At 39.1% G+C, this 18,358-nt stretch overlaps 1 protein-coding gene across 1 annotated transcript; it reads left to right on the top strand.

Moving 5' to 3' along the window:
• The first annotated feature begins 825 nt into the window (after window positions 1–825).
• On the top strand, window positions 826–17,035 carry trhr2 (thyrotropin releasing hormone receptor 2). Its single transcript, XM_018739253.1, has 5 exons — window positions 826–959; window positions 3,560–4,189; window positions 6,348–6,762; window positions 15,145–15,573; window positions 15,951–17,035. The coding sequence occupies exons 2-5, from the start codon at window positions 3,801–3,803 to the stop codon at window positions 15,999–16,001; spliced, it is 1,284 nt and encodes a 427-aa protein (XP_018594769.1). The 5' UTR covers window positions 826–959; window positions 3,560–3,800; the 3' UTR covers window positions 16,002–17,035.
• Window positions 17,036–18,358: the final 1,323 nt, after the last annotated feature.

Genomic DNA, 18,358 nt, shown 5'->3' with positions numbered 1-18,358 from the left:
GACGCACTTTCTCCCCCTAGTTTCACTTACAAACTTTTATTATTTCTTTTTTTTACCATTTTGGCCCGATAGGTGGTACCAAACACAAGTTGTGAACGCGATTTTCTCCGTTGGTTATTTATTGACAACTGAAAACACTGTAAAATGTACGCGGTACTATGCTGGAAAATAAAAATGTGCATTACTGACTTTACTCTTCGTACAGTACGTGCTTGTCTCGCGGTACTTATATTTCCATAAGTGCATTTCCTGGAATATTCAAAAATCATATACTGCCACTTACAGTGTGTAATATGCTGGATGGCTGGTGTGCGAAAGTTTTACGTTTTCTATTTATACTACATGTATTATATAGGGGGCACTTCAGTTTTCTTCTGAGAAGAAAAACTGACTACATTTTTCTTCAAGTTTTTATTCGTCACTGACAATTCATTAATTAAGCTGAAGTGAGATGCGAATTTATTTTTAATGGAAGATTTCGTTCCATTCTAAGCCCATGCTGTATTTGCATTCTTTACATTTCAGACTGTATTACTGTAACAAGAAGAAAATATGGTGTGGGGGGAACAGTACTTATCATTATGATCCCCCCCTCCCCATAATTTAAAACACGTTGAAAAGGATTAAAATGGCAGTGAAGAGCAGTGATCGGACCGTGGAGCGGACCGCACATGATGAGTCCGCGGACATTCTCCACACATCGCACCACACTGACTGTAGGACACAAGTTCAAACTCAGCGAGACCAGAGGCAGGACGGCTGGACAATCTGTCCTCTGGCGTGAGTTTGCGAGGCCGGTGTGAGAACACACGGAGAACACACACACACACACACACACACACACACACACGCTCCTCGTGGGCACCAGCTCACTGACGTACGTACGTCTCACACACACTGACTGACTGACTGAATGAATGAGCGTCTGTCTGCCTTCAGCCCGCAGACATGGACTTCAGGTAGGACGCGTCTTTCTTCTCCTCCACTTTCTTAATCAGACACAGAGTTTTCTGCCACCAAAATGTAGACGATACCAGGCAACCTTAGCCGGATATTTTCTTACTTTAGGTAAATGCATCACCTGAATATGAAATCCCATTTCAACATTTGAGTATCTTAATGTGACTGCGAATGACCGATTTTAAACATCTAATTAATTTCCTGTTACAATTTTAATTTTTTTTTTTTTTTATGCAAAGGACTGATGAGTCAGTAGTCATTTAGCGGACATTCTCTTCACATATTAGTACATAGTCTGTCTCATTGAGTAATGGGGAACATTGATTGATTGTACATCATCATGTGTATTATTTCCTGTGTAGCTGGTGTTCATGTTCGCAGGGACTTAGTTAGGATGACAATAAGATGTATTCTACATCACCATGACAATATGGGCTCTATACTAATCACGCATTTAATTGCGTACTTCAGCGCAGTTAGTGGACTTCACTTGTCCTCCTCCGTTCTTTCACGAGCCCAAGGGGAAAAACATGATCATGATGCACTAATCGAAACCATACACTCCGAAGTTATATGACACCTGTTGAATAGTTACTCCGTAGAATGAAATATTGATAGTAAATTATGGACAAATTTTACTTCTACGTGTATTCCTCTATGCTTATATCTCTTATATTGCCATGAGCACTTATGGACTGAATTCGTGGAGTTCCTGCTGCTGTTTAAATAATAAAAATGGAAGAACGTAATATTTTTATTATTATTATTATTTTTATTATTATACAATGTTTTCTATATTTTAATTTATTTTTATATATGCTTATTATTATTATTATTATTATTATTATTATTATTATACACATAACACCTTGTCTGGTATTGGGGGGACCGAGTAAGTATTTATAACAGTACTCAGTGGAGTTATAAACAAGTACCGGAAGGACAGATTATGCTGACAAACACTGAGGAGTATGTCTTCCTAGTGTTGCACCTGTGTATTTATAATGTTACACACAGTACATTATGATACTTCATACAATTCATTTTATAAAGCTCCTACAGACCTAAGACATAGCAGTTGAACAAAAGCAGTAAAACATACCCTACAATTTTTGTTTAGGGCATTTTTCTCCCAGTGTTTTTTTTTTTTGGGGGGGGGGGGGGATAAATTGCGATACAGTATATATAACAACAAATAACCTAATTTGACTCATAAAAGAAACAATCCCTAGGGAAAAACTCAAATAAGGACTTTCTTCTATCAGCACACTTGGGCAGTGTTAATGTTATTGAAATATATATTTATGCAGCTGTATTTTTCATCATAGTTTGTATCAGTCAAAACATTTGATTTTTATCTGTCAGTCATTACATGCTTTGTACAAAAGCAACATTAATTGTTTTTAGATGTTCAGCATACATTTATCCAAAGCAGGTAGAAGAGATGCCTGGGTGGTAACTGAAACACTACAGGTTCCTCACTTCTTTCAAGGGCACTGCTGGTTGCCTCATTTTGAAACTCCTACTTATTACTATTACATAAGTAAGAAATTACTTAATAATGGAGCGCAAAGTGCAGAGGCCTTTGCTAAATGCAAGGCCATACAACCATCCAGGTCTGCATTAAGTGAGTTGTTAATTGAGTTGTTAATTGAGTCCAGCTGGATGTCATGCCTCTCTGGTACATTGTTAGTGGATTTACTCTTAAATGAGTGAGATAGTTTTACTGACATCATGATGAAACATGCATTGAAACCAGCTTTGAAAGTTTCAGTGCTGCTCTGCCTGGCATTAATCTAATATTACAGGCATGAAGGTGGTGGGCGAGACAATGTGGACGATAATAAGGGGGTGCAACAGAGTGCAATCTGTATCTCCTCTGTAATAGCCACTTTAATGCTGATTCATGGAGGGTTCACTTTCCACAAGAATAATCTTTTCTACAAGCAATCCTGGACTGTTGCAATACAAGTGCAGCAAAAACAAAATCAAGTGTCAATATTTTTCTGTTCAGGCCTTCTTAAAAATAATTTAGTTTAAGCAGCCAGAATCTAGACTGTAAAGAACAGACAATAAATGAGGCAATAGCTCTGATAATTTGCACTTGAGCTGCCCTTTTCTTATAACTGCATTTGAAGCAAGTTTAAATATGCAATGTTTTAATCTGTAGAGTGAAATGTCAAATTTTAATTTAATGTCAACTTTTAATTTAAACCCTTAAGCCCTTATAGTGTTTTTGTCTTGTTAAGACACTGTAAGCTACACATATTCAGGCCTAGCCAGGAAGTGATTGTACCCAAGGCAGGTGTTTTATACAGATATGGAAGGAGAAAAAAGAAAATGATAAAGCTTTGATGGCAGTTCACACTAACATGGTGACAGAAGGGTGAACAAGCACAAAGCCATTTGTTGGAGTGGCGCATTATGAGAGGTTATGCAAACAATGTTTCTCAGTGGATCCCGGCAGCATGAACATACATCTAATAATTAATCGACACACTGCATTTTAGTGGAATCTTCGTATCAGTTGCCAGTGATGACCAGTGATGTCATTGTGTCTATTACCTGTAAAAAAATATTTACATATTTTTTGTCTCAGGAGTATTGCCAAAGTGCAATTGTATTCTGGAGCAGAGGAGAAGCTCTGAAATAAAGTTTGTACCAAACCAAAAGTATTTTAACCACAGCGCAATGAAGACAAGGCAACAAAAGAAAGACAAAATTTGACAAAAAGAAGCACAGAAAACAACAAAAGCATTTTCAAACGAAGGAAGCTAACGTAAAGACTTTTGTGGGACTAAACAGTCAGCTACCTTGAACAAACGTATACACCTGCAAATATGATAACCGAGAACTCAAGCTCTAAGATGGACACCCCAACGAACATCTCGCTGGTGGGCTCTGTTGAGTCTGTCACTGAGTCTATTGAATACAAGACTGTCTCTGTGTTCCTGGTTTTGCTGGTCTGTGGGGTGGGCATTGTGGGCAATATTATGGTTGTCCTAGTGGTCCTCACCACACGCCATATGCGTACCCCCACCAACTGTTACCTGGTTAGCCTAGCTGTAGCTGACCTCACCGTTCTGGTTGCCGCTGGATTACCCAACATCTCCGATAGCCTGGTGGGAGCCTGGATTTATGGGCATGCCGGCTGTCTGGGCATCACCTATTTTCAGTACCTGGGCATCAATGTGTCCTCTTGTTCCATCACTGCCTTCACTGTAGAGAGGTAGGTGGCCTTTCTCTGACACACCTTTGCTGTTTGTCTTCCCAGTTTCAGTAAGACATATATACGGAAGAGGGATCTTTCCTCGTGACAGTATTTTCATATATCTGACTTAGTGCATTTAAGTGTTCACCTTAACTGTACATCAACCACATCACAATAAAACAGAAAACAGTGTATTGCATTAGAGTATGAAAAAGTCAATTATAAGAGAACAAAGAAGGTGCAAAACATCAGTTATATGTAGGTGCAAAAAGCTTTTCATAATAAATTCTTAATGCTTTGCCATGTCTATCTTAATAACACATTTTCCCTGAATCAAAATCTTTTAATATATTTTCTGATTTTAACATTTTTTAGGCAGCAAATTTTTTTGGTCTGAGTAGCGTAATTAATTACATTAACGAAGTGTTAAGATCTTGGATTGGAAGTCACTTCTTATTGTTTCTGTCTGGTATGCTACTATAATATTTTTCTCCTCCATATGGACTTTGACTGTAAGTAGTTTAAAATTTGTTTTGCAAGCTGTTTTTAAAATTCCATTTTAAGGACGAACACTTTTGTTCAGCACTTTTCTTAGGCATGTTTAATGTTCCCATAAATTCTTTTTGTTCTTAAGTGGGTGACCATAGTAACCCCATGAGCAACATATGGAGAATGCAGAGATACCAAATCAAGCACATTTTTTGCTTTCTTAGTTGATATCTATATTAACAGATGACACAGAAGGTGTTTAGGGGAGCAGAGCACATTAAATATGTTCAGCAGAATAACTGGGATGAGAAGACTGGAAGCAGTGAAACCCTGACATTTTGTTAATGGTGAAATGTAAAAGCCTGTCAAATAGATTTAAAAGCCTCTTCACTTAAGTTTAGGAGCTTCACATATGGACTATTCCTTGTGACAGCGTGATTAGGCCCTCCACAATTAGCAGTCCATTGGAGATGGAGATGGAGGTGGTTCTCTGCATGTTTCCGAGGCTCTGATCTGTGGAAGTAGTCTTCATGCTGTCAGAAGGAATGCACTCATTTGTGACATTATAAAGGAGGTGAGGGTCAAACAGTATTTGTTATGTAAGGGGCACAAAGCGATGTTTTAGGATATTTCATCAAAACCTTAAAAACCTTTATAAAAATGAATGTGCTAATTGAATAATTGAGAAGGGTGGGCAGAACAAAACAGCATAAACGGTCATCCAAGAAGTGTTATAGAGCAGCGTTTTTTAATCGTTGTCCTAGTGATTTCCTCTGTATGCTGTTTTTTTTCCAAGTTGTGCTGATAATTAAATTTTCTTGATTATCACCGAATGTATTCGACAAATCAAATCATGTTTGAACAAACACATCAGTAGAACACGAGGATGAGCTTTCAGTTGTATTAGAATGAACTGTTGCTGAAGAAAAACTGAAGATATTAGAAAGCAGTTGCAGTTGTGCCAATAAAATGTGTTCTCTTTATGTGACCATTGGTGAAGCTTTTTAATTGCTGTTAAGAGCCATTGATCCAGTGTCAACTCTCCCTGATCATATAAATAGAGTACCTCCAAGGTATACTGTTCTCCTCTTCTGTCCTTAGGCTTGAAAGCCAGGCATTCACTGTAGCTTGAAACTGAGTAAATTAATTTTGAGCCTATATAAAGGATTTATTTATGGTAAATTATGTAATTAATTAAAGTGTCAGAATGATGGTGTAAGTATGCATCGTTATCACCAATTAAAATAAGTTTATACATTCCAAAATTTTAAAAGGCAGAAAAAAATAAACTTAAAATTGTTTTGAATTTTACACATATTCAATGAACAAATTATAATAAGCCTAGAAGTAAGGGTTTAATTTAATTTGATTAAGTGAACTGCTAAAAAGGCTAATTACATTGTCAGTTCAAACAAAAACCTACATATACAGCAATCTCTCAAGGCCAGCACCGTAAAAGGCTTTTTTAGTGGCACATTTTAATATGAAGATCTGACTTCTTAATTTTTATGAAGTACCTGCTCAAAATTAATACAGCTGTCACATGCCATCTGAGTTCTAAGTGAAGCTGGATTTGTGCATTAATCTGTGGTTCTGATTAGTGTAAAATGCATTGTGTGGTTTAATTAGTCTCATTCTGTACTGATGAATGGTCTCCATATCATCTGTCTTCTGTTTCTCTTTGAAGGTATATTGCAATATGTCACCCCATGAGAGCCCAAACAGTCTGCACTGTGTCCAGGGCAAAGAGGATCATCGCTGGCGTATGGGTGTTCCCGTGTGTGTACTGCATGCTCTGGTTCTTCCTGGTGGACATTCAGGTGAACCGGGACAACCGGGTGCAGTGTGGCTACCGTGTGTCACGTGACCTCTACCTGCCCATCTACCTCATCGATTTTGCCATCTTCTATGTTTTCCCCTTGCTCCTGGCCATAGTGTTGTATGGCCTCATTGCCCGCATCCTCTTCATGAGCCCCATGCCTCACCGTGCTGACACCGCAGCCACCGCTGCGGTTCGCGGGACCTGCAAGGAGTCGGCTGAGCCCGGAAACAAGGCCAGCCGCCCGGCACGCTCCAGAAGTGGTGTTTCATCCAGGAAACAGGTGTGTGTGTGTGTGTGTGTGTGTGTGTGTGTGTGTGTGTGTGTGTGTGTGTGTGTGTCAGAATCCTGCATCGTCTTCTACAAAAGCAGATCCATCTCTAGCCTGTAGTAGGTAATCTAGAATCCTTGTCATTCTCAGCTCGTTTTAGCTCCTTTATAATTAGCATTTTCCCACAAAAAGTCTATATATTCATTGCTCACATCTATATTTTTACAAATGGCTCGCGTTTTTCTATCCTCAGTGTAGGTATAAATGAAGATTGTGGAGTTTTTTTCCTGCATATACTAATAAAGTAAATGGGGTAGCTGGTAGTGGTTAGAGCTATTGCCTTTGGACCCAAAGGTTGCAGGTTCAAATCTTACGTCTGGCTATAGTACCCTTGAGCAAGGTACTTACCCTAAATTGCTCAAGTGCAATTACCCAGCGGTATAAATGGATAAATAATTGTAAGTATATTGACATTGTAAGTCACTTTGGAGAAAAGCATCAGCTATATGTAAATGGTTAATTTTATTTAAGTCATTGAAAGGAGAACATAGCAAATCAGTAGGAAACTAGTTAGTGAAGTGGTTATGTGGTTAGGGCTAAATTAATTCTGTCATGGACTCAACTGAGTCTCTTGACAATAAATAAACATAAATTCTTACACTGTAAAACGGTGCCCAAGTGTGTTAAAAGGAAGGAGATCAGTACTGTAAAGAGGTTACAAGATCAAACTGGGCTTGGACTTTATGCAGAATTTATGTATTTTTGCTTGGGTTTCTTCTGGGTTCTCCTGTTTGGCTCTGTATTTTATGATGTACAAGTCTAGTGATGAATTTTAGATTGTTCTTTGTGATTGTCTCTCTAAAGAAAGCACGTTTCTGACAATGTGTTGCAATATGCTAAGGATTTATATCTGTAATAAAATGCTAGTGAAAATAGACGGATGGAAAGGAGATTAAGATTTATATTAACTCGCACAATAACACACCACACATTTTGGATTTTTTTGTGAGCGGACAAGAATACTCTGGCAGCAGGTATCCCGAATGCCCCAGCTCTAATTTCCTGAATGTCCAGTTTAATATAATAATCCCCTGTGAGTCTGTTGCACGGTATAATTCTGCACATTACCTGCCAAACGCTGGATGCGCTGCCTCACCGCAGCTAGTCTCATGCTGGCTCACATTTACCTGACAGAAGGGAGGAATACAAAGTGGCAAGCGTGGAAAAAGGGAGGAAGAAGGAACCGCAAGCAGATAGAAGTGCATTAATGCCCTTATCTTGGTATGCTTCGTAACTTGAATTTACTTACATTTCTCATTTAATCAGTCTATTCAGTTTAGTACTCCTTCCCAATATATACTAAGTAATTTTGTGTCAGGGCCCCCTGCTTTTGTTTTCTTCAGTGAAGATGCTTAGGGAATGGAGAATGAGCTCGGAAACCACGCGGCAGGGTCACCACGGAGCGACCCTTTGTGACAGAGCATCGGCAGAGCACAGCACCGTCTTCCCACCATACATCAGTGAAAGAAAGTACCTGTTGCATTTTGAGCTTCGGCACGGTTTGGCTACTGCTGGCTCAAATTTAGTTAATGGCGGAAGTGTTGATTTCGCCCTTAGGTTCTCCATCTCTGGAGTGTTTTGGTCCCTGAGTGCGAGTAGTGCATGGTGTTGCCTCCCACTCATGAACATGTATTGTGTACGACTTGTAGTTATTTTTACATCGCTGACAGGAGCGGGCTGTAAACTTCCTGGATGCCTTTTGTGATCATTTTGTGTTCATTGTGGAGTGCGTTGAACAAACACCAAAGCTGGGTTATGCTATGCATTTGAAAGAACTAAAATATATTGTAGAATAAAGAAGGTTGGCAGCTCGGAAGGATTAGTTTGACTATCAGGTCGGTTCAGAGTTTGGCATTTTCCCTGAAAGCATTTTGACCACCAGCAGAGGTGGCATCATCAGCACCTCTAAAGCTGTATGGTTGTAAACCACTCGTGTTGTACTGTGTTCTCATGATCAAGGACTGTTTTGGGAATGATTAATCCAGGAATGTGTTGTGGATACTATAGTATGTTGTAGCCCAGAGCTTTTTCACCCTGGTCTTTGCGACCTCCTATATAAAACAGATTTTGTAATTTGCTTTTAATCTTGGACTCAATGACCAGGCCCAGCCAGACAGTTGCAGGGCCCAGTTTGGACCATTTTTGTGGGTTCTCCTGCATTTAAAATTATTTCTGATTAGATATCAAGAATACAGTATATGGTATTACACTCTTTCTATCCCTTAACCTCTCACAGTCTCTCACGTAAGATGTTCCTTTTTTCAAAGTTTGTGGTGGCAAAAACGTTTTGTGTGTTGGGCTTCTTTGGGGCATGGGACCTCACTGGGTCAAATAGTTTCAAGTGGCCCATGGCTGGCCCAGTCAATAACTCATGCAATTCAAACATCTTTGAATCAGATGCTTAGTCAGTGATTTAGAATGCTTTTTCATATCAAAAAAACTTTTGAAGGTGCGTAAATGTCTCATTTTGGAAATCTTAAAGAAAATTAGAATAAAAATCTAAGACTGAATAAATACATTATGTAATCATGGTCTATACTTGTTAAGCAATGGTTGCATATCTTCAAGAAACATCCTTGCTGATCTTTCCAGTGTTCCAGGTTTTTCACTATTGCAGGTATTCCTTGCACATTCTTGCCTGAACATAAGTTAAAATGATCCTTTGAGGTGTAATAGGAAGCTAGTGATTAGGGTTGCTGTTTTCTACTTGATGAATCTAAGTCTGAATACCGTCTTCTGCTGTGGTATGCTTGAGCAAGGTACTTTCCCTTGATTCTTTCCAGCTGTATGAAGTATGGAAATCATTGTAACTCAGCTCTGTAAGCTGCTTTGGAGAAAAGCCTCAGATAAAGAAATAAATGTAAAATGAACCTGAGCAGCTAAATAGTCATCCTTTGCATTATTTTAATTATTTGCTGCTTTAAACTTTCAATAAAGCATAATTGTTTAAATTTTTGACTGTAACAAAAACCACTGCAAAGAGCGGGTCTTGTATTGCGTCACGCCCTCCTCGGCGCGACGAGGATCACCTGTGGCGGATCAGGGGACGACCACATAAAAGGGCGGTCCAGAGTTCATTCACACGCGGAACCTTGTTCAGCCTTGCTCTTCGCTCTAGTGGGTGCTTCCTGATTACCTACCTTACTTGTTCCTCTCGTCCTCAACCCTGTTCTCCCTTCTCCGCTCACTTCCTTCTCTCGACTCCATGGTTTCCACGATCTCCTGCTTGTCTCATGGTTTCCGGCTTTCGGATTGTCCCTCTGGTTTCGTTTGTACATCGGCGACCCTTGGATTGTTTTATGACCATGGTTTTTGGATTCCCCTTCTGAACCCTGACGCTCCGCACTTGGGTCCAACGGCTTCCTTCCGGTATACCAGCATGACATATTGTTTTCTGAGATGGATTTTCACTTTGGAGAAAAGCGTCTGCTAAATGAATAAATGTAAATATCTGCCCGGGTAGAAAATACCAGATGTAGACTACCCAGGCCACACTGTTTTAAAACAGAACAGAATGTTTTTAAACCATTCAATCTTAAGTCTATTGCATCCAAAACGGAAGACTCATTTATCACAACAGCTGGTTAATTTTTTTTCTTTTTTGTAAAGCTTCTAAATGTGTTGAAAAAAGGTTACAATGGGGTGTAGTACAGACCACGGTACACAGAGTACACTGTCGTTTCTCACCCACTAGACCTTCCACTTTGTGCAGTGACCATCTGAATGGTTCATCAGGAATAGCATGATTTGCATGACAATCCTAATGAATTCTGAAATGTCTGAACACCCTTCTGGAAATTATTCGAAAGTGCTATGTGGTCATAGCAGTGATATATTGTTACCTTTCGACCTTGAGCGCTACCTCTGTGTATGTGGAGATATTTGCAATTTCTTGGTGTACTGTTACTGTGACCCTGTGCTGTTCATAAAAGCTTTAATAAATGAAGAAAAGAATAGTATGATGATGGGGCTTCAAAAATTATGGCTGGATAGAGAGCAGTGCCACTGCCTGACACACAAAAGGGTAGATTATGCAGATTGTGCTCAAACGAAAGCTGGAGAATAGCCTTTAAAGGTTCTACCTTTAAAAGAGTTTGAAAGGACAGACATCTCAACATGCTGTACAGGTCTGTGCCTCTACTTCATCCATGAGTAGTAACTGTTGAATATGCTGGGCAAGTGTTATATGGCCTTAATTTTGAGTATTTGTGAAATGCAACTCAGTTTGCGTACCAAAACATTCAGGTGTTTTCTTGTACCCATCTAGCTGCAGGAGGCCTACAGTGGATAAGCTAAATGTAAATCATCACAACTGGTTACAGTTTGTTTTTTTAATCTACATATCACCTTCAGACTCCACTCAATGTTTCTTCTTTTCTCCTGTAGATGTATTGCACTGTAATACAGTGGGAGGGTGACTGTCTCATGCAGTCACAGACTGTCTGAAATAATTACCTCTCTGTCTGTATGGCTGTGCTGCAGATGAAGTGCCCTCCCCTACCATGCCATTGGAAGTGTCGAGATGGAGCAAAACATCAATCTTCCAAAATAAGACAAAAATGAGGACGAAAGCACCTGTCAGTCAGTGAAATTGGTCAGGTCACTGCTGGAAAATGGAACAAATGATAAAACAGAGAGAACGGAGAGAGGAAGGCTCCACGTCTCAGTGTATACAGTAGGTCCAATTGGCAACCTTGTGGATATAAGGTTACATATGGTAGATGCCCGGTATGCGGCAATTTCTCTTCTCGGTTACCATTATTTTGATATTGCAGACTGTTAAAATCTTCCTCACTCTCTGGACATTCTCATGGTGCACCCTGAGCCCACACAGTTGGCTGCTAGCCATAAAATAAAGTCATCAAGCTGGATGTTTCCAGAAACATTGAGAGGCTTTTACATACCAAGAGCGTTTCCACTCAGTGGAAATCTACTGATACATGTTAAATGATGAGATTAAATGATTTCTTTGCTGCTTTTATCTACTTTATATTTAGTGCTAAGCCAGTGGTCATTGGCATTGCAGCTGAGCTGTCGTTCCTCAGATGTAGACCTTTTGGAAGCAAGTATCATTCGTCCCATTTAAACCCATTTAGGCCTATGAAGAATTAGTGGTTCGACGAGGTTGAAATGTCACTCTGTGCCTCGAGCTCATTATCTCATGCTTCATTAATTAAACCACACCTCACAGTGTTCCCGGCCCTCATTAGCTGTTTTCGCGATGCAATGATTTACTCTTTTTGCTAAAGGTCATCGGTATCAACTGATTTTTAAACTGGGCTTGTTGAATATGACATCATTTCTCTTAGGAAAGTATTGTAGGAATTGTGTTGCTTTATGCCACATGATGCTCCCTCGTGTTTTCTTGTTTTGCCACGATACATAAATGCGCAGTGAGGCAAAAGTTTGCTGGACCCAGGTGGTAGGGCACCTGATTAAAAATGAAAGCAATCCTGTGAATAAAAAATGGTTTGCACTTTTCACAAACAAATTCCTGCATAATGTGCAAGCTGTCTTTGCATAATGAGTGTGATTTGTTCCAGAATATCTGCTCAAAGTGAGTTGTCATAAAACAAACTGAATTACCATTAATATAAAGGGGGATAATTAATAATTTCTGAGTCAAAGGGTTTTTTTTCTTTCAACTTGCAGACATCCTGTCCTCACTTTGAAATGCGGAGAATATGTAATTCAGAACAAAGTCCAGAATATCAAAACTTCACTGGACATGTTTAAAAACAGGCTTAAGACTTGCATTTTTAAACTTTATGAGCCTTCATTTACTGGGGTCCTGTGCAATTATAAACTGATGCAACAGCTTATAAAAATACATACATTTTTCATATAACACCCTTATGCCTTTAGGGTAGACTCTGGATTAATGTAGCCTTGCAGTGGACAAGCAGTTATTGATAATGAATGAATGAATGAATGAATGAATGAATGAAGGGGGGTGCGGTGGCGCAGTGGGTTGGACCGGGTCCTGCTCTCCGGGGGGTCTGGGGTTCGAGTCCCGCTTGGGGTGCCTTGCGGCGGACTGGCGTCCCATCCTGGGTGTGTCCCCTCCCCCTCCGGCCTTACGCCCTGTGTTGCTGGGTAGGCTCCGGTTCCCTGTGGCCCCATCTGGAACAAGCGGTTCAGAAAATGTGTGTGAATGAATGAATTAAATTATAGCATTAAAAAGACACGTTAAACGTAATCATTCTGTTACAAATATATATCAGTGTTATCATTCTAACACATAAAAGACCTATAATTCTGGTATTTCAATTCATTTTGCATGACATTTTTGTCTGAAAACCTTTTTGTCCCACATTAGAAGTAATGGCAGTTTGACCCCCCCCCACAACGGGAATTCACTTAACATGGCAATTTCACTGAACAAATTAACACTTTATGAGAAGAATGGATTTAAATGTCACATTAACCTTAACCTTTTCCATCTAATCATTTATCATACTATTATTTTCTCTTATTTTGTTGATTTATTTTGCTGTTCTTGGTCTGCACAGAAGAGCAGTAGGTGCCTCATGGCTCCTGGCACAGTCTGAATGTTTTTTGCATGTTCACATGCCTTTCCTATGGGTGCTCCAGTTTGCTCGTACATGCCAACAATACAACAAATGTATTGTCTATATATATATATATTTTTTTTTTTTTTACATTCAGCCACCTGAAAAAGGGAGAGGGGAATATTGGGTCTAATTTAAATACTAAATGTTATTTGTCATGTAGCTATCCATAGTGCTCTAGAATATTCCCCAGTACACTGTAGCCATATGAAAGAGCAGCTTTTTCTTGGTTCCATTCTAATGATGTTAAAGCTTAAGTGATGTTAAAGTTTTTGGATGCCTGTCACCAAGGACTATGGGACAAAAGAATATAAAAAATATCTCTTCCAACTAACCCCACTCTGTGTCTCGCTCTTGGTCAACAATGCATTGATACTGGCTGACTTTAACATGAATACAATCAAGTATAAAGCATAGAAAAATTGTTATACCGTTGTATGTATTTTTTAAAACACAGAACATGCAGCATTGCTAAATTCAAAACTATTCCTGTAAACTATAACTTTCTATTTTGATAGAAAGCACAATTATCTTCAGATATCATGACAAAAATAAACTACTGTAACCCATTTTGCTTATGCTTTCAAAAAACCCTCCGTTTTCAAAAAATATACAGTACACTTTTGTGTTATTATTGAGTGCTCTCCAGAGAATTGACGCTTGTCAAAAATAGCTGGTCTTATGAATGGTGAGCCGAACAGTTCAGCAATATCCAAGTTAAAACAGATAATAAAACAATTGTTCAGCTTTTATCTGCAGGTGTGGGCAGTTCATTGTGCAAAATGATATTTGAGAGTTTTTCATTTTAATGAGCATTTATGAAATATAAGTTAAATTATTAACAAAGTGAAGCTTGCAGTTATTAATAAAATTGATTACAACAGTTTTATTCAATATCCAGCAGTTAGTCTTACTACTATACACCACACTGCTGTTTCTGTATTAGCTGTCAACCTACACAGAAGATAATGGCTGTACTGTAGTGTGATTATACAGAACTGAGAGCATGATATTAATACATTAGCATTATTATTGTTTTAGGTGCTTGAAAAACCCTTGTGTTGCAGGTTTAAATGCGAGACACTACTTTCAATGTAAGAAGCCTAATCCAAAAGAAAGCTTTTAACTGATTTTAACCAAACGATGGTACAATTTTATCTAGTGCTGACCTGTAAACAAATAATGTCTACAGCCTTAATTAAAAGCCTATGCTAAATAATGACCTTGCGTTAAAGAAATGTTTAACCTGATTTAGTGTTTTCCTGCTGCTGGTTTCTAGCTGAAGGCCTATGTTCTTGACATGTATTAAAATAGCTTTCACAGTTACTCTTATTTGTACCTTTCTAAATTTTATGCACCCATGTTATGTCCTCTTTCATTCACCAATATGTGAGACTCAAGATTTAGTCTCCTTTGCATAATTCTTTCACCAGAACAGCTCAGTGACATGTATGACATGTACGTATCGCTTGGATAGCAAGACAAGCATGAGACCAAAGACTAGCAGGAAGGATATTCAGTGTTTTAATACAATGCTAATGCTACCATCATCAAGCAGCAATGTAACTGAACCTCATGAATGTCCAGTTAATTATTGTACGGGAGTTGTGTGTATAAAGTCATGCTACTAATGCAGCGTCCCAACAGTGGAATCTTGCTCGCTCTTCTCTTTTGCTGTGGATAAAGATGCTGGTGGAATGCATTTTGAGTAAGTCTCTGTTTTGTTGCGTGTGTCTGCCTCGTCCTTCTGTCTCGTACATAGGTGACAAAGATGCTGGCTGTGGTTGTCATCCTCTTTGCCCTACTATGGATGCCCTACCGCACACTGGTGCTCGTCAACTCCTTTGTAGCCACACCCTACCTGGATGCTTGGTTCCTGCTGTTCTGTAGGATCTGCATCTATGCGAACAGTGCCATCAACCCTGTGGTCTACAACCTCATGTCGCAGAAGTTCCGCGCAGCCTTCCGCGGCCTATACCGGTGCCAGGAGCAGGAGGTCCAACGCCGTACGCTCTCCACGATCAACACCAGCACCAGCGTGGTGAGGGACATGCTGGACCCATCTTTGGCTGCCAACGGGAAAAACAAGCAGCAGTGTAGTGGCGTAAAGGCGGAAAAAGAGAACAGAGGGGTGTCCTCCAAAGGAGATGCACAAGAAAAGGAGATTAAAGTCACACCCCAGTCCATAAAGGTGAGTGGGGAGGAGACAATGGACCAGAGTGTGGTTTAAATCCACAAGGCCACAGAGAGACTGCTCAGCAGCACAGCTGGACAAAGTCTTGTGCATATGTCTCGCAGCGGTCTGATGGAATTAAGAAAGATTTATCTTTTCTAAAATGTTGTTTTTGAACTTAGATTTATTAAAGTGTTCCAGTTGTCATATGACATTTGGCAAGAGCATATTAACCCATGTTTAGGAACATGGAAGGATTACAACCAAAAAAACATAGCATCCTACTGGAATGATGATAAGAAGGATTTAATTCCATTAGCAAAGAATTCTTTTATTTCACATATGCTGGTTTCGTGAATTTGTGGTTTATAAATTCATGTTTGTGTCCTTTAAAGAAAGAAGTAACTACAACTCATAAATGGATTCAGCAGAAAGCACTTTGTTGAATAGAGATTTCATTTAACAGAGCAAGGAAGTGGAACTGCTCTTCACCTTCTGTTTAGACTCATCGGAGTGACACTGACCTTCATGAGTCATTACATTAAAGACAAGTCTAACTTAAACTAGCCTTGTTATACCATTACTCTGGGGACACATCCAAGCGAGACTGACCTTGATAAATATTGCTATGACGACTCGTCTGAGAATGGCCTTGTTGAACCAATAATGATATTGCACTTAAAAACTGAGCCCCACGGAATTCTGTACAGAAGCGCTTTCTAAAGAAGAAGCCATCTTTTCACATGCTTTGTGTATTGTTTAATATTAGGTCTTGTCAACTGGATGTTATACTTTTGTATAAACACTGATATAACACACTGCAGCATATTAAAAGGGTGAGTGCTCTCCATTAAACGTCAGACATTCCTAACCCGTCATCAAAATCTTTATGTTCAGCTGTATGATCATCACATTTAAATTCACAAGCCTTCAAGTAGGATCCATCTGTTGTTACTGATTCAATGAAATACGCACATCATATAGAACTGTTATGTGTTACTGTGGGCTTAGGCTTTGCTGGGCTTCAACATCTGGTGTGAAATCAACCAAAGGGAGAGCTGGGTACAGCTCAGATGTGCCACCTTCTCAACCCCCATCTTTCTCAGCAGAGCCCCTTGTCACCATAACAGGAACCATCTAGTTGTAAGTCCATCCATCTTCCCATCTGCTCAAATGTCTCTTTATGACTCATTCACTTTTTATAAAAATCTAACCTTTATCTGTCTGTTCTGGCTGGTTTATTTAACTCTCCTTCTTTGCAGTCTCTCAACCTTTTGCGTTTTGATATCTGCCCATATCTGGGGCAAGGCCATAGACTTGAAAGCTGAAGTCCCTGGTTTCAAAGACCTCTTTCTCCTGGGTGACGCAGCAAGTAGCACTGGTACCCCACAGTTCTTGGGCTGCGCATTCAGATGGGGATTTGAATATGGTTCAGTCTGTGTGAAATTTGCATCATCTCACAACAATTGGGTTTCCACCAGGTGCTCCAGCTTTCTTTCACAGTTCAAAAATGTGTATTTCAGGTAAATTGGTAACTCTAAATTGTGCTTTGTGTGTCTGTCATTAAGTCACCTTGGACAAAGGTGTCAGCCAGATAGTAATTAATACTCATTTTAAGTTTGCTTTGGAGGAAGATAAATAAATGTAAAAGCAATGTGAAAGTACCCTTCATTAAGGTACTTACCCTGAATTGTCCCAGTAAGAATACTGTGCTGTATAAATGGGTTAATCAATACAAATTTGCTTATCTAACATTGTAAGTTGTCTTGAACAAAACTAAGGGTTAATAATAGTTACGTCTATTTATCCATTGGCTCATTTGTTTGCTTCTCTTCATTCCTTTGGCCTTTCTTCTATTCCTTTGTATCTAATTTTCATCAGTTCCTTTGCCTGTCTTTGCATATTCATCTCATGATTCATCTATGTTAGGTATTTTACCCTGATTTTGGTATATCATTTGCTGTTGTGGTTGTGATTTTTGATACGGTTTGGTGCATTTTATTGGTATTAATGGCAAAAATCTCAGTGTTGTTGTCATGAGTATGTTACTCGGAGCATATTTTGAAGTCCTTGAAAATAGCTGAAACTGGGAAGTAAGCACTTATATATGTCATGCATGCATTTTCAGTATGTTTACCGTGTAAAATAAATTCCTATTAAATTTAATTTTTTTCTTTAACTCCTCTGAAACACCTTCTTTAACTTCAGAACATACAATGATTGGACAGAAAAATGTAAATGTACCATTGTAGAAGAGCTGGTCGAAGGGCTTCGCATGGCATATAACTGTATCTGCTAGTATGTTGGAGTCTAAGCAGAGGATTCAAAGCCATTGTCCCATGAGAAAGTGAATTCAAAGTGAATCAAAAGCCCTGCCTGGCTGATGGAGGTAGTAAATACTACAGACGTCATTCCAAAATATTCCAAAAGTGCTCAATCAAGTGCAAAAATTAGTGTGATTCAGACCGTATCAGTCAGAACATTCAATCACTGGTTACCACACATTATCTGTGGATGGAAAACACAGTCATCCTGACAGAAACACCATAACACAGGCTAAAAATAATCAGTCACTGCCATCAACTGCTAATAAATATCACCTTTGCCTTCTGATGGACTACTGAATATCAAACTCCAACTGTACTGGGTCTGTGTCATTCATTCTGGTTTCTCGTGTTTGACCGCTACTTACATTATTACATTTAGTGTTGCCTTTCTAAAATAGTTTACCTGGATTTTAGACATGGGTTTTCTGTGAGTACAAAAGATTCTTATGAGGAGCAGCGAAGCAAATTCACTTGCT

This window comes from Scleropages formosus, chromosome 7 (assembly GCF_900964775.1).
Source record: "Scleropages formosus chromosome 7, fSclFor1.1, whole genome shotgun sequence".
Classification (NCBI taxonomy): Eukaryota; Metazoa; Chordata; class Actinopteri; order Osteoglossiformes; family Osteoglossidae; genus Scleropages; species Scleropages formosus.
This window is presented reverse-complemented; position numbering and strand designations above follow the sequence as displayed.

Excerpts from the sequence above, each read along its gene's own strand:
- trhr2 (XM_018739253.1), top strand. The coding sequence starts at position 3,801 with ATGATAACCGAGAACTCAAGCTCTAAGATGGACACCCCAACGAACATC. Across the intron at positions 4,190-6,347 it reads ACTGCCTTCACTGTAGAGAG|GTATATTGCAATATGTCACC; the intron begins GTAGGTGGCCTT and ends TTCTCTTTGAAG. Across the intron at positions 15,574-15,950 it reads TCACACCCCAGTCCATAAAG|AAAGAAGTAACTACAACTCA; the intron begins GTGAGTGGGGAG and ends TGTCCTTTAAAG.